Raw genomic sequence first — 23,600 nt, 5'->3', positions numbered from 1 at the left:
TTTTTCTATTCATATCTGAAATGCTTTTTAAGTTCAAAGTTCAACTAAAAAAGATAGCTGTTCCAATTCATTTGATTAAGTATATCCTTTCCAGTTACACTTGTAACAAAAGTTTATCTGTGTCAATTCAGTGCTGGGAAGGTAACAGTAGAAAGACCATGCTACCAAACAAGGCATGTGGTACATATAAACTTTTTCATATTTTTCATTAAATGGTATAAATAGACTGAATAATTGGTGGACACTGCTCACAGACAGATCTTGGACCAAGTGTTTGATATCAGAAGGCTCTTAATGGAAGACAAGGTTAAAGGAAGTGTTAACAATTAATACCGTCATTTTCATTCAGAATTCAATTTCTAATGAATGGGGGGGGGTTTAAAGACTTATCTAAAGCAAGTCATTTAGTTCTCTGAAATGAAATCTTAGTCATCTTTAGCTTTAAGATGCAAAACAACCTCCCCCTCAAAGAATCTTGACCAGCCATGAATTAAAATGCAGGTAAAATGAACAGAAACATTTCTCTTTTCCCATCTTACTCAAAAGCTGCCAATTTCAAAATTTTAACCTCTTAAAACCGTTCTCACTCATCTGACAGTAAGACAAAATTGGGAGGCTCTTGGGAGTTCGTTTTCATTTTTATTACACACCAGAAACATGTTCGCTAACCAGAGTAGGATGATTCTGTTCTCTTAAAATCACAGGGAATATATTTCCACCTCCTTTATTTTTTGATGTCAGAGCTGCATTTCAGATTATTTTGGGACTACTGTAGGGCAAAGTAAAAGAAACCACAGAAGGCAGTGTATAACTGACATAACCATGAAGCTATTTTTGGATGCCAGTAGTAACTTGCTGATTGGGACTAACAGGGCTATATTATTTATTCACAATGCTGATATTACTGTTACTTATATTTTGAACATCTGCTATTTCCTGACATCAAAGAAAGTTAAAAGTGGTCCCTAAGAATCTTCAATTCTTTTTAGCTTCCTATGATCTAGTAACTTCCCAAAGGCTTTGAAGAGAATACAAGTCCTTGCTTATAAGAAATCTTTTTTGTGCTCTGGAAATGTAGACAGTGCAACCACCTCCACTTTTTGTGCAGATGTGTGCATTAAGAATCATGGCTGCTGGTCACCTGGGTGGCTCAGTTGGTTGAGTGTCTGCCTTCAGCTCAGGTCATGATCCTGGGATTGAGTCCCACGTCGGGCTCCCTGCTCTGCTTCTCCCTCTCTGTATCCCTCCGCTCTACTCGTGCTCTTTCTCTCAAATAAATAAAATCTTAAAAAACAACAACAAAAAAAGCATCATGGGTGCTTTTGTCATTGATGAAGTATGAGTTATTGAAAGTTCCTAAAAATACTTGACCTAATGTTACCTTGGCTTTATGTACTATGCAGGTGGGTCTCTGGAGAGTATACTATTGTATTCCTGGTCCAAAGTAAGGTTGGCATGGATATATTTAAACTTGTTTGCACATATACCAAAGATTTTTTTCCAAGGTTTTTTTTTTTTTTTTTTTTTTGGTTAGGCAGGAGGGAACATATATTCAACTCCAATTTTGAGGTAGGTAATAATAGTGAGAAAAAATACAAGACCCTTTAGGATCTAACCTCAGTCCACCTTTTTAGGCTTATGTCTTAATACTCCTCCCCAAGGGCACAACAAGCTAGGTACTAATAGTTCATAAAAATATACCACTGGTGCTTCTGCATACTGCTCTTAAATTCAGTGTAAGCACTGCTTCTCTGGAAGGAAATTCTTATCTCTAAGTTGTCACCCTCATTTTCTTCTAGAGTCCTGGCATATTTCAATAATAACATTCCAATAATAAACATTATCATATTGCACTTGTATAAATAACTTCATCTCTCTCATCCATTGCACTGTGGAGCCACATCCTCATCCAACTACTGGGTGGAAGAAATTATGTACTTGTTTTTCTGTCTTCAGTGATAATGTACGGTCTGTACTCCATAATGCTGCTTGAAAGAATGGTGAAATGTATACATTCTATTTACAAATGTTAGGTCTTTCCCACAAAGCTAGGTAGAGATTTGTTTTTTTTCTTTGTACACCTGGAGGAGTCACTGCATTCTGACCTCTTCTAGGTACTAAGATAAAACTAGATTGATTTGCATATTACTAAGATGAAGGAATCTGTTACAAATTAGATACTACTATTATCCCTAGTGTGAAAGGGCTATTTTGAATTTGAACATGGAAAGTGCCTGACACAGGAGCACAGGCATTTACAAGATACTGGCCTTGAATCCAAATTTTTTTAAGCCATAGAGGGAATTCAACAGACCAAATGGTGTTTTGATGGACTATTTTTTAAGACCGCCTAGAAAGAAGACTAGCTCCTACCATGGACATAGCTGAGGCCAATCAGGAACTAAGTATCAGCATAAAACAATTTCTAGGAGAGACAAATAAAAAGCTAATGGAGCCAGGAAAGAGGTTAGGCAGAGGATTCAAACCTTGCAAAAGCTGTGGACTTCAGTGCCCACCATCCATCCCATCCAGCCCTGCGGTAAGACTATGTGACAGAGGCAGTCCATCTGATGCCAAATTGACCCTCAATCCTCTTCTGCATCCTGTCACCCCACCAAGACCACAACAGGAATATCTGAATATTCTGTGGGCCTGAAACTACCTACGCTGCCCTTTGGGTTAGAGAACAGGATTCAGCAGTAGCTCTTTGATAGAAATACATTAAAGAAAATGCTAATTGCTTTTCTTCATAGAATCCTGTGTCTTTCCTCTACCTCCCAAAGAGCTGGTGTTTCAAAAGGTCACAATGTCTGGGGGCAGAAATAAGCTGCCTCCCACTCTGTTGAGCATCTACACACAGCAAAATTTTTTATACGTTACCACAAATTTTTGAAAGAAATTATTTCTTCCTCCACATTCTACCTACTTTCTCCAAAATGCCAAAATTAAAGAAATGCCCTACAACTGATTACTCAGAATATGCTTCTCTTTATTCAATAATTAGATTTGTGTTAACATATAAAAAACTAGTTGACAAATCTTTTGGAAAGTCTAGTTGGCAGCAAGCAGAGTTGGACAACAGATGGCCACTCAGAAACCAGACCCAGAAAGGTGACTTACTCTGCACGTATATGCTGATAAGAGTCCTATTTTTAGGATACCCTGAAAATTCTTGACCTAATGCAAAGCCCAAAAGATAGTTCAGACACAATGATCATAACCTGATTCTTTGTCTAAAGCAAAATATACAAGATCCTCTAGGATCTATTAGCCAGGGAGATATGCCAAAAATGTAAAATAAACAAATATACTGATAGCCTACAGCAGTTTTTATCTTTTCTGAGAAAAGCAGGCAATGCATAACAAGCTTTTCTTACATGTTTCCTAGAATTCTTTTCAAGTAGTTTAAAGTGGTCTTTAAAAATATATGGCTTTTAGTTCCAGACTTTGTTTCTACAGAAAGAGCTACTGGCAGACTCATTTTAAAATAATTAAATAATTTTCTTTTCTTAAAAAAAGAAAAGGTATTAACAGCTGAGGACAATATCAGATTAGTACTGTCTATGATGGGCAATTTTTAAGTTCTTCTAAGCTGTGAAATTCTAACAATTTTGTTGAACCTTAAGAAATAGTAAATTAACTGCTCTATTGCAAAGTTTATAAGTCACATTCCAAATGTTTCTCTTGCTTTGATGAAAATTGTTGAAAGTCTTTGTTATCAAAACTCAAAGACATTTATGCCAAGGAATATGAAAAGGTACATTTGAAAACTGTTTAACACCACCTACTGAGTTCTAGTTCAAATTGACACATACAAAAGTAAACTAGATTTAAAGTGCTGTATTCAAAAACAAACAAATAAAATACAGTTTTTGTTCGGGGCAATTAAGATAAAAGACCTGACACTAAAAAGAATGAACACAAATAGCATTATCATTCTGTAATTGCTCTATTTTGCTATTTTCACTCTAAGAATGTAGTCTTATTCAGAGAATGACAGCTGATCAAATTTATGCTTAAAATATTTCTCCATACTCATCTAGAGTTTTAGAGGCTACTATACCAGTAAGCTATTCTAAACTCTTTTTATGCTAAATACAAACATTCTCCTGGTACTACTCTTAAGTCACATCTCATTTATCTTCCTCCTTAAAACTGCATAGGCTTGTTTCAAATAGCTGAAACACCTGTGACAAACTATAGTTTGCTTAGAGGTACTGTTAATGGTCTGGTGTGGCTGGAGGAAAAGCAAGCATTGTTAAATATGAATGCAATCCTTACCAACACAAATTGAACTTTTTTTTTCCCCAGTAAAAAAGCTAGTTCAGAAAAATGTCTCATTCTACAAGGATTTATCATTCCCAAATCACAGTGAAAGAAACTTGGGTAATTTACTAATTTTGTTTTCTATTATGCGCCTTGGAGATACCACACTAAGAACTGGTATCTGACATAAAAGAATAACATTGCAGAATGTAATATTGTAGTTACAGTACTGAGGTTGATTGTTACAGACATATTAAACTCTGAGTATTAAACGGTTACATCCTATTTATATAGAACATTGGTCCAATAACGAAAATAGAGGAGAGCAGCTGGAAATTTATCTCATTCAATGTTCAGAGATAAAAGGGTTAACCATTCATTCCATTATTTTCTGTAGATAAGTCCTTTTTTCATACTGAAATCCGATGGCAATTAAATTCTGATATTTTTCCAAGCTACTGCATGAAGAGGATGCTGAAGGCCATCACTATACAGCACACTGCAACATAAGGACTCTTCCGTTCACCTATTGAAAAAACGGGAGATATTCATGTTTATTAACTGAGTAGTTAACATGGATAAGATAAGGTTATTACTAAGGGAGAGGGAGACATAGGACTCAAGATAAAGCTCCTACCACGGAGGCCCATACATTTGGGGGGATGGGCCAAATAAGAACTAGATGCAACATAAAAGCAAGTACAATACAGAATGAGCAAACTTATGCTGATTTATTTCTAAGACTACCTCTTTTTCATGTGTTTAGAAAATCCCTGACACACCATTGCTGCGCCACTGCACAAACCCAGATACTGAAAATGTAACACAGAATGTAGGACACAGATCCAAGATAAATGATCTCAAATAATTGAATTAAGGACCCCCCCGCAATTGCTTATTTTTTCTTGTTAAAAACGGAAATTTCTATGCATAAAAAGAAATGCAACATAGAATTTTTAGCCATAATTTTTTCCCTCAGTGGTACCAATTCATGACACTTAAACAGGGATAAATAAGCAAGCATTCATGGATGAACATAAACAGAGAATGACCAATAAAACTTCATTTAAAAAATGGACATAAACTACAAACTAAGAAAAAGACTCTTAACTATAGAGAACAAGCTGATGGTCACCAGAGGGGAGGTGGGTGGAGGGATGGGTGAAACAGGTGATGGGGGTTATTAAGGAGGAGCCCTTGTGATAAATGCCACATGATATATGGAAGTGCTGAATCACTATATTATATGTCTGAAACTAGCATTACACTGTATGTTAGCTAACTGGAATTTAAAGAAAAACTTTATGATTACTCTTGGGTTAGAAATGTAGAACTTTGAACAACTAATTTTATGAGTCAATTTTCACATGTGTTTAAAAAGTGTTTTTACTTGGAGACTTTCCTTTGCATGAAGCAGAACAGAGCTGGCCTGTGAAACTGTCTTGCAAACAGACAGAGATCCTGTGATTGTGAGTTGTCCCAAACTCATCTTGTTCTTTTCCTGTTTTTCATTAATTAAGGGCTGTACAATTCCACAAAGTACCATGTAAAACTCTGGGGGTGCTTAAGAGAGGAAAAAGGAAGAAGAGGGAGTGATGTGCTACCTCTAGAAATAAGCATAGGCATATATGTGGCGTCCTGTAGTAGAGACTGTTAATACTACCCTCATTTGTATTTTTCTATGATGTTTAAAATCAGCTCTCATCCAGTAACTAAGTTCCTTTGGCAAGGAACTATTTCATTTGGGAAGTTTAAGTTTAGTTAACTATCTCTGGAAAATGTCAATCTTGACCACCATCATCAACTAAAATCCTCAAGGGCATTTTTATTTTCAGAGCTTCCTCAAAGAGCTCACAGTCATCCTGTTATCAATTTTACCTCTGTGTCTGCTCAATGACAATATTCATAGATGATACTACACACATACAAGTAAAAGAAGCATTTGCTGTTTTTCTTAAAGTGTTTTCAGTCCATAGACATCGGGCTACTTTCTATCTAAAGGAAAATCTAAAAAGTGAGACAAAAACATTCTCACAATGCCACTATCTCAGCTGGCAAAAATCTTTTTAAACTAAAAAGTAACTTGGGTCATCATTTTTAATCAATGTTAATTCTTTTGGGTAACAACCTAAGTTATCAAACAAAATCAAACCATTCAGACATAATTTTCAGGTGGATTTCATAAACAACCCAGTCAATCTAATTAGGACTAGATACTCTAATTGTCTAAAGTAGTCTTATTAAACACCTAAAAGAAATTAATATTGCCCTAAATTTTCCATCTGCTGGAAATTAAGTTTTGAGGAAGTTCTTCTCTTCCTCATCTTCCAACTTAGAATCCCATAATTTACATATGGGTTTCATTTTCCTGTTTTTAATTTTCTTAAAAGAGATTGCCATGTGGTAGAACTAAACATCTTTGGTTGAACTTGAGTAAGAATGTTACTTCTTGTCTGGTCTTAGGTCTGTTCAAGTGAATGTGAAACAGTTGCTGTAATGTGATGTGTAACATGATAAGATGATTTGGCTGGGCCTTTTCCTATTAAAGATGCATCCTTTCTTGGTGGATACATTCTGTGTCAAGATAAGAGAGGAGTGTGTGGCTGAGAAAGCAGCATATCAGCATCAACGTTTTCTGAGCCATTTTGTGAAAATGAAAAGCTAATGCTTTCACATAATTGGCAAGAAGGAATACTTTAAGTGAACCATTTAACCTATGGTATTCATACAGTTAAGAGAAAAAATGAAAATAATAACTGACCAGGCAAAAAGAAAGGCACAGTTTATAATGAGACATAAAAATAGATGATACTACAGGAAATCATTAAGAGAACTACAGACCAGATGCCTTAAATTTTTGGCTATACTTTTCATGAACAATTGTGAAAAGGTCATCTGGGTTGGCTACTGAATAAAGCTGTATATAATTCTCCAATTACATAAAATGGATTTAAAAATATCTTAACATTTAACCCCCCTCCCCCTTTTTAAAGATTTATTTATTTATTCATTAATGAGAAGCACAGAGAGGGAAAGGCACAGACATAGGCAGAGGGAGAAGCAGGCTTCATGCAGGGAGCCCCATATGGGACTCAATCCCGGGACTCTGGGATCACGTCCTGAGCCAAAGACAGATGCTCAACTGCTGAGCCACTCAGGCATCCCACATTTAAAATCCCTTAATTCAAGTATCTTGTATTTATGAATTAGCAACTTCATAATATTAAGGTGAAAACTCCACTGCCTAACTCCATTTTTATATTTTTAGCAATGAATATTAAGTATTACTCTGATACAGAGAATATCACTTATTAGAACTGTCTTGTTCTTCCATTATGTTCTCTCTTTGCAGTTTACCTGAGTTATTCTTTGCACTCTGTTCCTTGACATTATTTCATTTTCTGGGTGACTTGGCTTTGAAACAAGCAGTTTGGTTTACATATATTTACATTTACTACTAGCTATCTGAATTAGCCATCAAGGGTGCTCTTCTTTCTATCTCTCCCTTCTTGATTATTTTCAAAGTGGTTTAGATTTCTATTGTTATTTCAGGCTTTGCAGCTGTTGAGCATGACTGGATGTCAGTTAAGTCTGTACCACAAATCTCTGTAAATCTAGGCTGGGCCCTTTCAACTCTGGCACTACTGACATTTTGGGCTAATTCAATGTGAGGGGCTGTTGTGTGCACTGTAGCTTATTTAGCAGCATCTGTGACCTGTACTCAGTATATATTCCCCAAGTCTCGTTCTAACAAACAAAATGTCTCCAATTACTGTTAAATGTCCTGATTGATAACCACTTATCTAGGCCACACTTGTGCCTTAGCTACCTAAAGTCAATGATCTTCTCTATAAAAGAAAGATTCACTTGTCTATCACCCCAAGAAATAATAAAGTATGGCAAAAACACTAAGGAAGGACAGTTATGCTAAAAGTATAGTGAATTCTCAAGGCCTTGAAAGAGATACTTTTCTCTGAAACTCCATACTACACTTTCATTTTCTATAGCAAAACACCTAAAAGGCCAATGAATCCTATAATCTCATCATAACAGATTTTAAAAGGACTTCTACATGATTTGGTATGACACTCAAAACTTCCACTGTTAATGGGTCTTGTTTGTCACCAAAAGCTCAAGGGAAGAAAACTTGCTCTCTTATAATTAATTATTTCAATGGCTAACAAACTATTTCTAAAATACATTTATTTACAAAAATTTCTAAATGTCACAAAACTTTAGCTTGTAGTTTTTAATCTTTAATCAATTTTTTTCCTGTTATGGACCATCTTCTAATATTTCCACATCTCTGAGAAATGAAACCAAAAGTAAAACATAATTCTCTAAATGGAAGTTACCTAAGGGACATGGCCCCTAAATTCCCCCTCTTATTTAAAGTGATTCTTTGGGGTAATTAAGGCTATTGTTAGACTAGCTAAGTAGACTGTCAAATGCAGTAAAATTTTTCTTTTTAATCAAAGTCTCTTTACTTTATAAAAGAAAAAATAGTTACATATGTATTAAATATTGGAAGAGTACTAAAATTAAACTTTTTTTTTGAGGAATTCATAGAAGTAATTCCAAAGAGAGGTAATAATCTTTTGTTCTGTCCAAGTGGAATAAGCACAAATGCTCTAAAATGTTTTTTTTGAACTAGCTATGTTAAAAAGGGTCTGATCTATTATTAGAGATTACTGGTGAATTACATCAGTAAAGTACATTTTAATTCATTCACCTGCCAAGCACTTGAGAGTGTACTATGAGCTTGGCACTGTGCTAAATGTTATATACATATAGGGATGGGAATAAGAATAATTATTATTTAAACAAACACATGATGACACTTAGAAAATAATCACATTTAACTTTGATCAATTAGAACAAAACTCAGCTATGACCACATGTGTTTGACAGGTCAAACATTTAATGCTTTCTAAAAGACAACATTCTTGGACTTAGCATAGGGCAATAAAATGAATACGTTTAAATCGTTGCTTAGAAGTCTTTCATCAGATAGGAAATTTATCCTTAGTTATCAAAATAGTACACAGTATACAGAGCAGCATACTCTATACTATCAGCATGTGTGTATAAAAACTATACACATCTGTCTGAAATCTCAACACCTGGAATGCATAGTATTGGATATCTGAATTAGATTTTTCTTGTATTCTCCATCTTCCTGCTACTTAAGTATTATGAGGTATCCATCATGTCTAGTTTTAAATAGCACAAGGAAAAGAGTTTGGGGGAATTCCATAAACTTTAGCAAAAATGTGCAAAAAGGCCTGCAGTTTAACACTGACATTTGATTTGTATGAATATGGCTTAAGTAAATTGCCAACAATTTATAGCTGAAGATGGGGAGATTATAAGCAAAAACTTACCAATTCTGGCGCACTTCCAAAATATACCCAACAATCTGCATAGGATAAAAAAGGAAAAAGTAGCTACTGATTACTGGGAACAGTGTTATCATTCTCTCAGTATCCTATAGAGCATTCATTACAAACTGGCATTTTCTTTCTGATACTTGATATTTCAAAACTGAAATTTATTTGATATTGAGCTACCATTTATGTAGGAAAGTAGGACACAGTGAACTTCAAGTACTTTATTTTCAAAAGTAAAAAATGCATATGCCAATTTACATAAACATTATTTTTGAGAAAATGATAAATGAACACAGTTGGTTTGGGGTGATTTTGACACAAGATATACAACTCTCACACTAAAGAAATTACTTTTCACAGAATGCAGTTCTGTATTTAAACGATTTATAACCATGAACTCCAATGACAGGATTTACATAATTGTCATGCAATAAAGGACGATATAAAAATATGTGCCCATGTTTTCAATATAAGTACAAAATCCTAGTTGAGGGACACTGTGCATGAGTTAACTAAATATGGCATTTAAAACACATACATTCTGGAAATAAGAAATAGAGTGATGTTCATTTCAATTCTATGAATGAATATACTATGAATTAAATACAAATTGTACACATATTTCACTTAAGATATATAAAAAGTACCAGTTTTTTAAAAAAAATACCAGCTTTAAAAGAAAACCAATGGAGTCATTCAATGAATATAGATAGCTAAAAGATATAAAAAGATTGTAGACGGCCATTTTGTTGCTCTGACAAGAGAATTATAAATGGTGTTATACATGGCTACAAATCAAGATAAATCAGCAGAACTTATTATAGTAAGTTAGAATTGGTGTAACAAAATTGAAATACTTAAATTCCAGAGAAATTTATATTCTTTTTTTTTTTTTTTTTACGTAAGAGATGGCTAGCTGATGAATAATTATATCTGAGTGGTTAGCACTGAAAGAAATTACTGGTTCAAGTTCCATATACATTACTCCTCTGAAGTATAACTTTCTGACCTCAAAGCAAAAAGTTTCTTAGTTCAGATGACATGAAATGGGAAAAATACAAGTTTATTTTGAAGGATGGCCATTCTGACAAGTGCAACAATTTTACTATAGGAATAAAAGGACAAAATTCAAATATACTCTTGAAAATAAGAAGGATAATATAAGGACCAGATTGTGCCTAAATTTAATCCTACTTAACTGGTTGCATAACTATGAGCAAGTTATTTTCTCTTCAATAGGACTCACCCTCATAGGCTTGTTATAAGGATTCAATGAGTTATTACACAGAAAGTCTTCAGAAGAGTAACTAACATATGCCATGTTCAGTAATAAATAGGTTAATGGCACATATGATAGTAATTTCAGGTATCACTTAAAACTGGCTTACATGTCATCAAAAAGTGGAAGGCAGTTAGTCATCTGCAATGCCACGGATCCTTGATTCTAAAAACCTATTGATTATAACATTCATTATTGATTTAAAGCTACTCTGGATAAAGGATTCAGAGGCAGGACACCCAAAGCTCCTGTACAGGAAGCCTGGAGTCTCACAGAACATAATCTAAAACCATATTATCACAATTAGGGTCATTTCAGGTTTGAAATAACTCAAAGCATCACTGGGAAATTGTTTTAACATACATTAAAAACTACATAAATGAAAAAGATTTCCTAACTCAGGCAACTTACAGATTTATCAATACCACTTTGGCCTTTCCCATATATTTCCCTACCTAGACATATTTCTATAATATGCCAAATGCTATTTATCAAAACACAGGAACTTATGCTGCTTGGGTTTCCATGGTTTATAAGCCAATAAATATATCTACCGATAAAGCTCATCAACTTATTTGATTAGCTATTTCTTATTATAGACTATCAGGTCTATAATAATAGGAAATGAGGCAAAGTGGCAATTGTTTATTGCTGCTTTTTAGTTTTATATTATTTGAAGCAGCAAAAAAAATGTTATTTTCAAGAATGAAATCAACAAGAATCTGTTTTATCTAGTCTAGATATCTCATACTCAGTATAACAAGTTTATTTTGAATCTCGTAAAAACATACATGTAACAGAGAAGGACAATGGCCTGTTGAGAATTTCTCCCAGAGAAAATATTTCTTATACACAAGTCAAAATAAAATGGGGCCTAACATTTCTATAGAAACAAAGTTTTAAGAAAAGCCTTTAAACAGTTGACTGTATTAATATGTTTTTGTTTTTTTAGATTTTATTTAATTGAGAGAGACCGATAATGACAGAGATAGCGAGAGAGAGCACAAGTGGGGAAGAGAGGGAGAAGCAGGCTGCCCTCTGAGCAAGGAGTTAGATGTGGGGTTTGATCCTAGGACCCTGAGCAAAGGCAGATGCTCAACCGACTGAGCCATCAAGGTGCTCCTCAGCATATGCTTTAAATATAAAAATAGGTATGCTATTTCTTTGCTTTTATATGTAGGAGAAATATACTACTACTCAACCTCTACTGTAAGGCTGGTAGCCCTGAGAACTCCTTTTTTAATGTAGCATGTAATGGATGTATTCTTGCTCCCCAAAGAATGAGGAGCAGACTTTTCCACATGCAGTCTACTTTCTTCCTAACAGCATCAGAAAAGCAGAAATATTCTATTTTGCTACTATGTGATTTTTGCTTAATGAAATAAACCATTAAACATCTTATTTAGGTGGATGTTATGCATTATATTATAATACCAAACAACAGATCAATGAGAATGCCTACTGGTTTCTACCATATGCTCTAAGTCAATAGTCAGGGGTTGCAGAAGGAAAGGAAGACATAAAACCACTTAGTTGGGGAGAAAGGCTTTATTTGTTGCTTTCTAAGCAACAAATAAGATTATGTAACTTCAACAAAGGGACAAAGTACTATATAATTTCAAAGGAGGACAAAGCAACTGAGTGGAAGACTAAGTGCAGGAGGACTTCAGAGAAAAACTTGTGATGAAAAGTCATCATCTACAAAGGAAGAGGGGCATTGTCATAAAAACTGATGGACAAATACCATCAGTAGGTTAAATAAAATCCCTCAGGCCAATAGCAACAGATGATCAATTTACTAGAACAGGATTATCAGTTTGTAATATTCAAAATTGGTTAGAGGTTCTATTTACTCCTTTATACATGTTTAATAACCCTAGGAAATAAAAAGGGAAAATGGTAACAAAAGCCAAGTGATTCAGATAACAGAATGTTTGAATAAATGCTAATTATGTCCTCAAAGATAGAATGGAGATGAAGGAAAGTGAAGCAGAAATTATTACTCTCATGGTTATCACCTTGCCTCTTGTATATTTTCATTAGTGGAATAGAAATTGACCTTGTAGGATCCTAATTTGGCCTGATACAGGTTTTGGAGATAATTATTCCTATGTGAAGTATTTTTTCATTCTTTTATTTCTTAAAACGATTGAGGAGGTATAGGCTTTTATCAAGAAAGGATTAAGACACTTTTCCATAGAAATTAATAAATATGCAAGGCAAAGAAAGTTTACATAGCTTCCACCACATGGTCTGTTTTTTTTTTTTTAATATACCTTTCCTTGTGGTTGAAATCAATATGTATTTCTGTTTTATGAAGATGGCACTTTAAAAATTTTAATTCTGTGTGGTATCATATTGAGCTCAAATTTTTTCAGGATGTGAACATAAAATAAAAGGGATGTGGCAAGCCCAAGACTTAATTTTTATTATGGCTTTAAGTAAGCTAAATTTCTCCATATGTTTGCTTTCTAATAGTAACAGGGAGCCCATATGATTAGAGCAGTCTTGGACTGGACAGAGAATGGCCACATTATAGTCGAATGGACACAGTGCTTGCAAACTCTTTTATGCTTCAAAAAACAAGATAACCAACTTTACTAATTATTTCACTAAAAAATAAGGCCCAATATGGTCTTTGATGGTACTAAACTGTTATTTCTAATCCCATAAAAAAACCTGCCATGTCTTTAAATATACTTCTCCCTATCCCTCTCAGTCTAACACATTTCAGGTCACTTCTGATATTTTAATAAATAAAAATTTATTGGAAAGCCTGGGTGCCTCAGCAGTTGAGCATCTGCCTTTGGCTCAAGGGTGTGATCCTGGGGTCCCGGATCGAGTCCCACATGGGGCTCCCTGAATAGAGCCTGCTTCTCCCTCTGCCTGTGTCTCTGCCTCTCTCTATCTCTGATGAATAAATAAATAAAATTTAAAAACAAAACAAAACAACAACAAAAAAATTTATTAAGATACTGTGAACAAAAGTTTTTAGTTTTTAAAAACTAGGGGAGAAAGTGTAAAAAGTTATTACAAAACTAAGTGATATACAGGAATTAAATTATTTAATGACTTCTATGCTAATTTATCCTCAATGTCTATAGGAACTAATTTGGGGGATTAGGTATCATTAGTAACATACCCAGTTTTATTTCTGTCCAGGAGGCTGGGTGCCAAGGATCGGATATAAGCACAGGTACATATAAGCAGCAAGATTACAGTCAACAGACTCTGAAAATTGAAAATGGCAGACTAAAAAGAGAAAAAGAAAAATTAATATCGCAAGAAAAACAGCAAAGGTAAAAAAAATGCCAGACAATTTCTATTAAAAATCATACTTTTGTTCCTCTTATAGGCAAACAGAATAACATGTCTGAGAACACTTAAAATCCCAAATCATAAGGTATTCCGAGAGTGTACTTTCCTCTCCATTCTTTCGACTAAGGAATGCAGAAGATGCAACAAAAATTCTAAATTCAAGAACTTGAAAACACTACTAAAGATGACATGAATCCAAAAAAAGCTCACCAAAACGTAATCAATTTGTGATTAATATAGATGTTCTAGGAGCCTAGACTACTAGGCAGGACATAGTTTTTTCAAGCTCTGCAGATACATGGCCTTAAGACCTCAGCTGAATCATTAACCTAAGTCTCTCTCTCACATCCATAAAACTGGGTGGGCAGTGGGGATATGGACTAACTGTTGCCTGAAGTTTCTCTCAGTTCTGAAATTTTTTTTTAGGAGAAGAATGCTTTCAATCTAAGCAATCATGTTCCATGCATTGACTAATCCTAAACTATTAGATTTTGGTGAAAGAAAACCACTTGCTCTTTCAGTGCTGATTCTTTAGAAATTATTCAAAAAATTTAACACGGGAATCACAGGAAATCATTTCCCCAAAGTAAAATGGAGGTGGACTCAGTCTATTCAGAATTCAGCTCAAGCATCATCTTTTCCAGAAAGTCTCCTTGGACCCATCGGCCCCCCACCTCCTTTTCTCACATTGAACTCTCGTTTCTCCAGTTCCCACACAAACTGTTACACATTTTATAATACTCATCCCTGAAAGTGGATAATATCTTATCAGGCTCTGAACCCCAGCTTCTGACTTTTCACCTATCAGAGAGTAGACCAATAAATAATGGTTGAATAAATAAAACAATTTGAACAATGTTTCTATTACGTAAGGTAGGTAAATCAATCTCACACAGTAACTAGCAAAATGCTTATTAGTAAACTCAGAAGGACCTCCTATAGTGACTGTCAGAGGTTAGACAAAGAATAAGAGCTATGAAAAATTTTTGAGAAAGGCCAAATTGTTACTTACAAATATTAAATGTCGCCTGAAAAGCCCAAAAAATCTAGTGAATAATAGTTATAGACAATAAGGGAACTGAGTAAGGTGGCTGGGTACCTAATTAAATATTTAAATCAAGAGTCTTCAGAATTACATTATCAACCAGCTGAAAGACCTAATGGAAAAAAAAGTCTATTTGTAATAGCAACTAGAATAAAAGCTGAAATACCTAGGAATAAGCTTAATAAGAAATGCAGCACTGGCATTAAAGAACAAAACTGACAAAATCTTTAAATGTACTAAAAAACATAAAAGTAGAATGGAGTGGAATACCAGCATTGGAAAGCAACATCATAAAACTAGCATATAAATTTAAAGTGAACTCAATACTAACCAGTTATTTTCAAAATACACAACCGATTTTGAAGTTCATATGGAAAAATAAATCAGAATCAAGAATGGTTATTCTTAGGAGATTCCTTAAACAAGAACTAACCTTGTACCAAACTGTCAATAGTTTTTAAGCTGTTATTTATTTTTATGATAAATCTTTATAAACTATTCAAAACATTAAGAAATTATACATGTTATTTATCACTATTCTTAAGGACAAAAAATATTTATGTACAATGCTAAGCAGTGGGGAAAACTGCACACAAAATATCACAATCAGCATATCTTCAGGTGGGTAAACCTTTATGCAAACGAGAGGGGAGAATGCAATGATTATCTCTGGAGGGTTTTTAATCCAATTCTCAAATTTTCTGGATTTCTCAAAATTTCTAAGTGGTATCTTAAGAGTCTGAAAAAGATAATTATTTGTAATTACTATTTTAATAGTTTTGTATGCAAATCATTTCTTCTTGGATATATAAAGGATAAAGTTTAGTATGTCTTGGTTTCTTATTGAATTGAATTTTAATTTTATGTTTGTGAAAGCAAGTTATACAAATTTTATAACTGAAGTAAATCAATAAATGAACTTAAAGAGAAATTCTATATAGAAAACACAGTATTTCACAATGTTTATCTTTCAAAGATCTCATTTTCAACATGTATATATTGATAGAGTATTTGATAACAACCTCCTGAAATATAAGGCACAGATTTCTTTCCAGCCAACATAACTAACAATGTATTTAGTATCTACTGTCTAGAGCATGAGGCTAGACACAGGATTAAAAAAAGTACATAGCAGGATTCCTTCCTTTCAGAAGTCTATAGCTAACAACAATAACTGATATTCACCAAAGGTTTGTTTTGGATTATTTAATCTATCCTCATATATTTGAGAAAGGTGTTACTAATACCTTTATTTTATATATGAGACAACTGAGGCACACAGCAATTATGATCAAGTTAGAACAGGACATATATTTTAAAGAGTAAATAGCAATTCCCTGTAGCATATGCTAAGTGGTGGCTGAACCATACTGGCAAAAAAAAAAAAAAAAAAAAAAAAAAAAAAGCTGTTTTCATAAAAAAAAGAAGTCAGGAAAAGCTTCAAGAAGCAAGGACTAAGTCAAGAAAGGGCACAATTAGATTGGCAAAATAGAGAGCAGGCTCCAGAAGAAACAAAAGAATGGAAAATATGAATGTTTAAGGAATTTGCATGTTTAAGGAATAATGAGCAGACATTGTATTAAGCAAAGAACTGATGTGGTAGAGTGATTGGAAAATCAATTTGTAAAGTAGGTTTATCATGTTCTTAATGGAGTATCTATATTTCACAATTTTGCAATATGTACTTTTTCCTTCCCTGAATGTCCAGTGGGGGGAAAAAAAAGCTTAAATGATATGATGTCTGGGATTGGTTTCTAAATAATCCATTGTATATGGTGTATATGGTGTGAGGTGTGGGGTTGATGAAATGCCGAGGAATGAGGCTTCACTATACTCTTACCTCTGTATGTTGAATTTTCATATAATAAAAAATTTTAAGAGGCACTTAAAGACATGCCTATTATTACAGAAGTGGGGTGTGTGTATATATACATTCGTGTGTGAAACCACTTATAGATGAAAACCATTTACAAGTGTGTAATATATGATACATACAACTTTGTTTCTGGGGTTTATAGACTTGAAAATTTAAACAAATATTCTTAGGTGGTAAAGTCTTTTAGATGTACTCCTATTCTGACCAAACAAGAATGTTTCAAACTTAAGACATTAGCCTACTACTGCTTACCCTACCTAAGCATTCCTTTTAATGCTTAGCATCCGTTGTCCTCTGATAGAAAATTTTTGTCTCAGATTTAAAGGAAACAGATGTTCCTGTTCTTGTAGAAAAATAATGGAGATTTTCAATAGGAAAATGTTATTACAAAGGAAGAAGCTAAGAAAAAAAGCCTATTCTATTATAAAATAGAGGAAAAGATGATTAAAAAAGGTGATAAAGGAAGTAAAATTTATTTACTGTGTTTAGTTTTTTTCAGATCATGAAATCTTTTTCAAGTTACTCTTGTGTTTTTGCACAGGCCATCTATTTCTGCCTAACCATCATGTTTCAACATAAGAGTCACCTCTTCTGTGAAGTCTTCCTGTCCCCACTTGCCACAACAAGCAGAGTCAGGATCGTTGTGCGTGTGTATATGATGGATAGCACCCATCAAACTGTACTGTAATATTCTTCTCTATTTAAGTTTTTATCAATTCTTTGTGCATATTAAACAAAATAGTTCAGAGAAGTCACTGAAAAATGTTAAATGAACAGGCACTTGAAACAACTGCAAATAATGAACATTTTAACAAATTCAAGAGCATACTTAAATTCCAAATTAACAACAAAAATTCTAAATTAACAATGCATGCTATTAAAAAAAGGACAGATTACACTGCTGAATATTTTGTTAACTATCCAAGAGAAATTGTCACACATGGCACTGCATTTATATTTACTTGTCAATGATATTTTGGAAAATGCAGATGGAAGAAACAAATACCCTGATGTTTATATGTGAAGGGCCCAGGCTGGAGGGTAAAATAAAAGCCTCAGGTAATTAATTCCCTCTCAGCATCTCAATCTTCTTGTATCACTAGCTGGAATTCACAGAAAGTTCTACCAAGAAGCCAGATTCAAGGTACTTGCATATGGGACAATGAACGTATTGACTCCACCTAACTTGTTAAGAGATATACATCTTCAAGAGGTGTGGATGACCTGACCGAATAGGCTAGCTGGTTGGCATCTAATTCCAGAACCTCAAGAAATTCTCAAATCTAAAGTTTACCTACTTTTCAGTTGGGAAATGCCAGGGAGTTATACAATGGCATGCTGCCCAGTTTAAACAAATTTAGCTAAATATTAAACATCAAATAATGCACATTGCAACTAAGGAATTATAATTCAACTCACTCCTTCTGGAGGCTCTAGGAAAAGAATGTTTTCTTGCCATCTCCAGTTTCTAGATGCTGTCTGCAGTCCTTGGTTAGTGACTCCTCATCACACTGACCTTGATACTTCTTTTGTGACTATGAGCCCACTGCCTCCCTCTTAAAGGGAACCTGTGATTGTTTTCTCTCCCCATTCCAAAAAAGAAAAAAATTTTTAAAGATTTTATTTATTTATTCATGTGAGACAGAGAGAGAAAGAGAGAGAGGGAAGGAGGCAGAGACTCAGGCAGAGGGAGAAGCAGGCTCCATGCAAGGAGCCAGACATGGGACTCAATCCTGGGACCCCAGGACCACACCCTGGGCTGAAGGCGGCGCTAAATCACTGAGCCACCCGGGCTGCCCCCCCATTCCAAAATTCTTAATCACATACATCCAATCTCTTTTGCCAAGTAAGAGACATATTTACAGGGTTTTGTTTTTTGTTTTTAGTGGGGAAGGATATTCTGTCTACCACACCTAACAGACACTTCCTTTTCATTCCCTAGACTTGGGGCTGCCTGTGATACTCTCTGGAGCACAACCTCAAATATGATCAGAATGGTGACATCTGGGGTTGTGGAATATAGCAGACTTGCCCTGCCTTTTAACTGTTAGTCTCAAAAGTGTTAATTCTTCTAAACAATGTAATGGAGATCCTAAACTATTTTTCTCCAAAGGACCCTTTTACTAATCCTTCCATGCTCAAGACCTATCATCTCCTACTCACAGACTTTCTGATATGCTTCAAATAATTACGCCACTGTACTAAATTAAACCATTCAAACAAAAAAGAAATATACTTGAGAAATCACTCTGTTTAATCATTCTTAAGTAAATCACAATTTGTTAGGCCATCTGAAATAATGAAAATAATTCAGACTTTCACCTGGCCACTGCTGCAGATGAACTAACTTATCAGTGAATAGATGGAGATTGGTTGGTGCAAAGCTTAGTGCTAAAACAAAAAAATTACTTGTGATGTTAACACATCTTTTCAAAAACTATTTTCAAGTCAATTTTAAAAGTTAGGAATATTTATTTCAGATTCAATATTTATCATTTTATCTATGAGGATACAATTTCTTGTTTTCAGTCATATCTGAATGTTAAAACTATATTCATTAAGTTTGGATATAAAGGCAAGAATTCAGTGTAAGGTTTTGTTTAAAGATTTATAAAAATAGTTTAAGAAACCATCAGAGGCATTAGGAATAGAGGGAAAAATAGGGGAAAAGATGCCAGTAGTATAATTATAGGCACAGAGAAGTAATGAGAAAGGCGCAGAAATACATGTATTTATATGCTAAAACAGTTGTCTTAAGTGCTCAGTGACTGGTTGCTAACTGTACTTAATCTACAGAAAAGACTACGGCTACAGTATTTTCATTAGTCTTGGATCACTTGAACTCCACATAGCTTATTTATTTTTAGCATTATCAAAACAAATTGCTTAACCCATTGATGAACGGTCTTCCTTATGCATATAACACCGTGTGGGAGCTTGGAATGTTGATTGCCTCTTATGAGGGAGTAATTGACATATTAAATTCCTCCAGTTTAACTGGAATTCACTTTAAAACAAGAATTTAATACCAAAGATAACTTTTAAAACCCCAAATAGTAACAATTTTACTCGTTTTAAGACTTACTGCTTTTACACATTTATCCTTCTCTGGAGGTGGAAGGAGACCCAGAAATGATATTCCTGACCTAATTGTGATAAAAATTACCCAGCACTACAAAAGTGGGTCAGCATTTTATCATTTACAAATCTAGGTCAGGCCAGCATTTTCTAACTAGTTTCTACTTGTAAACTTATACGTATCACTATTATCTTTTAATATGGGAAACATGGAAATGCAGGGATAAATGAAACCTGTATATAAATGTGCAAACAGCAAACACCCCCCCACCCCCACTTGCCCAAGATAAGTCACTTACTATTTCCATTCACACAGAATTATTGACGTTTTCTTTTGGTGTTATTAGCATCTAAGTTCAACCTTTGTTGCTTACTATAAGGGAGCACTGAAATTATACCTGATATGCAAATTATCTTGGTTTAATTTGAAACCAAAAAACTAGGATTGCCTAATGTTTTGATGTTGAAAACCTGTCTCAGTATCAGTGGCCATTAAACATTTGCATTATTTAGGAAATAATCCAGTATATAAATTTGCCTTGAATAAATCTGCACCTCTACTTATAAAAGGAGGAGCTGGATGAAATAGTCATTTGATCTTATTGGTCTTGTCTAAAAAATGTAGAGACCTTTTCTACTTACACTTTCCACTTAAAATTAAGAACTTTCAAGGCTATGAGAAAAGCTGTAGCCCAGAGTAGAAGCAACTCAGTTCTGTTCTCCACTGGCAACGTAGGTGGTCATTTGTACTTACTTTCATCTCATTGTCATGGTACGTATAATGCATTTGCTATGTTTCTGTGGCTTAGTTTCAGAACGATTTTATAGATACCAGAGATCTAAATATAAAGCAACAAGGGGATCAAAGAGTTGATAGGAGAAAGCATATATAGAACTAGGATAAGCAGTGGATTTACAAAAAGCAATAAATACTTGACATGTTCTTGATAATTTGATAAGACACAAGTATTCCAAAGGACAAAGTGCAAGTCTTATTATGAAGAAAAGTGTTCCGACCATGCAGTCGGGAACGACCAAGACTGATAAGTGGGACAAACTTCTTAATATATGGAGTCAAATGGTATGAAGCCTGGCTGTTCTTTAAGAATCACTTGAAGCTTTTAAAAACTATCAGTGCCCAGAAATTTGGACTGAACTGGTTGTGCTCCGAATTTTTTTTTTTTTTAAGATTTTATTTATTTATTCATGAGACACACAGAGGCAGAGGCAGAGGGAGAAGCAGGCTCCAAGCAGGGACCCTGATGTGGGACTTGATCCTGAATCTCCAGGATCACGCCTTGGGCTGAAGACAGGTGCTAAACCACTGAGCCACCCAGGCATCCCTGCACCTAATTTCTTAAAGCTCTTTCCACTACACATGTTGTTTTTCTTTATTGTAGCAGACAACACATGGAATTTACTGATTTAATAATCTCCCCCAGTGGACTATGAAGTCCTTAAAGGCACTGAGCATCTTTTACATGACTCTGTTTCCTTAGATGTGTAAAGTCTCTCTAGTTGCCATTAAAAGACCTGGTCTGTACTTTAGAAAACTCCAGCAAGAGAGGGAAGAAATATACGCAACAATGTATTGCTGTTTTTTTTGTGGTTAAGAGCTATGCTTGGAGGGACCCTGGAATCGTTGTATACATGAAAAGAGACTCAGAAGAAAATAGAAGGGCAGGGAAGGATTTCTGGGAAGAGGCTACCCTTAAAAAAAAAAAAAAAAAAAAAAAAGAATAAGTCTTTCTTCTTTTTTAATTGAAAGAGGAACCACAATTCTCTAAGTTAAATAACAGTCCGCTAATGACACTACCGAGAGGAAGTGTACTGATCCGATTGTGTGGTAGGGAGGCAAAGGAGCTGGAGCATATTCTGGGCTAAGGAAGGCATAACCTGCCAGCAGACTCCCATTTCCTCTGTTAAGTGGTAAAGTTCTCCAGCAAAGGCAGTTTTCTATGCCCCATCTAGAACCAAAGCAGATGGGGGAAAGCAAGATACGATGAGTTTTCGATTAAATGTCTAAGTGTTTAGTGTTGGTATGGAGTTCTGCGGGAACTTCTACAAACAGAAGCTGGGTAACTCCCACCTCACAAGAGCTTTTTCCTGGCGGGGTTGGTCATGGTTGCTTTCGATACTGTGATCAAAGATCCTCATCCTTGGGGATCCCTGGGTGGCTCAGCGGTTGAGCGTCTGTCTTTGGCCCAGGGAGCGATCCTGGAGTCCCGGGATCGAGTCTCACGTTGGGCTCCCTGCATGGAGCCTGCTTCTCCTTTCTGCCTGTGTCTCTGCCTCTCTTTATGTCTATCATTCATTCATAAATAAATAAATAAATCTTTAAAAAAAAAGATCCGCATCCTTCCCCCAGAAACATGCTCATCAGTGCAACATTCGGCCTGTGGATGTGGTGGATTCACCCGGTGTAGAGGCCGCTCGCGTGTCCCCGGGCCTTCAGACACAACGTGGGAGGTTCCACTACTCCTGACACCGCATCTGTCCTCTGTCCTCGAGGCCGGGCACCATTTGCCTTTTTTTTTTTTTTTTTTCTTTTTCTTTCTTTCTTCCCCCCTGCCTGGAGGAGATGTATGCATTTCTTTTGAAGACTTTTCACGACTCGTTTTAAATTCTCCTAAGAGGCCCCAGCTACCCATGGAATCTGCAGTGACACATCATACACCCACCCCTAAGCCTGGGCGGGGAAGGCCAGACCCCACCAGCACGTTCCTAGAAGGAAAACCCCTTCTGCAAGCAAAGATCGCCGACCGGGGGCCTGAGTGGTCCCCGACTCGACAGACAAAACTGGGGCGGAGGCGTGTGCAGCTCGGGGTTTCCTGGGCCACAACGCAGCCCCTGCGCCAGGCCCGGGACGAGCGCGATCTCGAGGCCTCCACGCCTCCCCAGGGTCAGGGCCCACACCGAGTCTTACGCAAACCACAGCGTTAAGGCAACCGGCGCGTTTCCTCGAAACAAATGAGAAAGGGGGGCCGTGCGGGAGGCGCCGGCACCTGCCACCGCGGGGCCTCTCGGGCGCGGGGGCACCACACGGCTCCCGGGCCTGAGCGCCTCCGAGCCCGGCGGGGTCAGGCCAGGGACGGGGCTCCCCGCCCTCCCACCAGCCCTGGCTCGCGCCCGCGGCCCCTTCGCGAGGCTCGGCGGCGACCCCCCAGCCCCCGGTCTTACCATAGTGAGGCCGGCGGAGCCCCAGCCACATCACCCTTCCGGGCCCGGGGCGGAAGAGGCGTGCGCCCCCGCCCCGCGCCGGCCCTCACCCCCCTCCTCTCCGCCCCTTGTCCGGTTGGGCCTGTCGCGGCACGTCCTCCACAGCCGCGCCACTCGGACGCCGCGATA

General features: G+C 36.1%; 1 protein-coding gene and 1 non-coding gene across 2 annotated transcripts; both read right to left on the bottom strand.

Annotated features, from left to right (window-relative positions):
- Positions 1-619: 619 nt before the first annotated feature.
- Positions 620-23,591, bottom strand: TMEM167A (transmembrane protein 167A). The gene is made up of 4 exons (XM_077866111.1): positions 23,433-23,591; positions 14,078-14,187; positions 9,651-9,685; positions 620-4,792 (listed from the first exon to the last, which is right to left on the bottom strand). The coding sequence occupies exons 1-4, from the start codon at positions 23,433-23,435 to the stop codon at positions 4,722-4,724; spliced, it is 219 nt and encodes a 72-aa protein (XP_077722237.1). The 5' UTR covers positions 23,436-23,591; the 3' UTR covers positions 620-4,721.
- Positions 12,108-12,242, bottom strand: LOC144304094 (small nucleolar RNA U109). The gene has a single exon (XR_013371073.1). It is a non-coding gene; the product is annotated as a small nucleolar RNA U109 (small nucleolar RNA).
- Positions 23,592-23,600: the final 9 nt, after the last annotated feature.

Source organism: Canis aureus, chromosome 2 (assembly GCF_053574225.1).
Source record: "Canis aureus isolate CA01 chromosome 2, VMU_Caureus_v.1.0, whole genome shotgun sequence".
Classification (NCBI taxonomy): Eukaryota; Metazoa; Chordata; class Mammalia; order Carnivora; family Canidae; genus Canis; species Canis aureus.
This window is presented reverse-complemented; position numbering and strand designations above follow the sequence as displayed.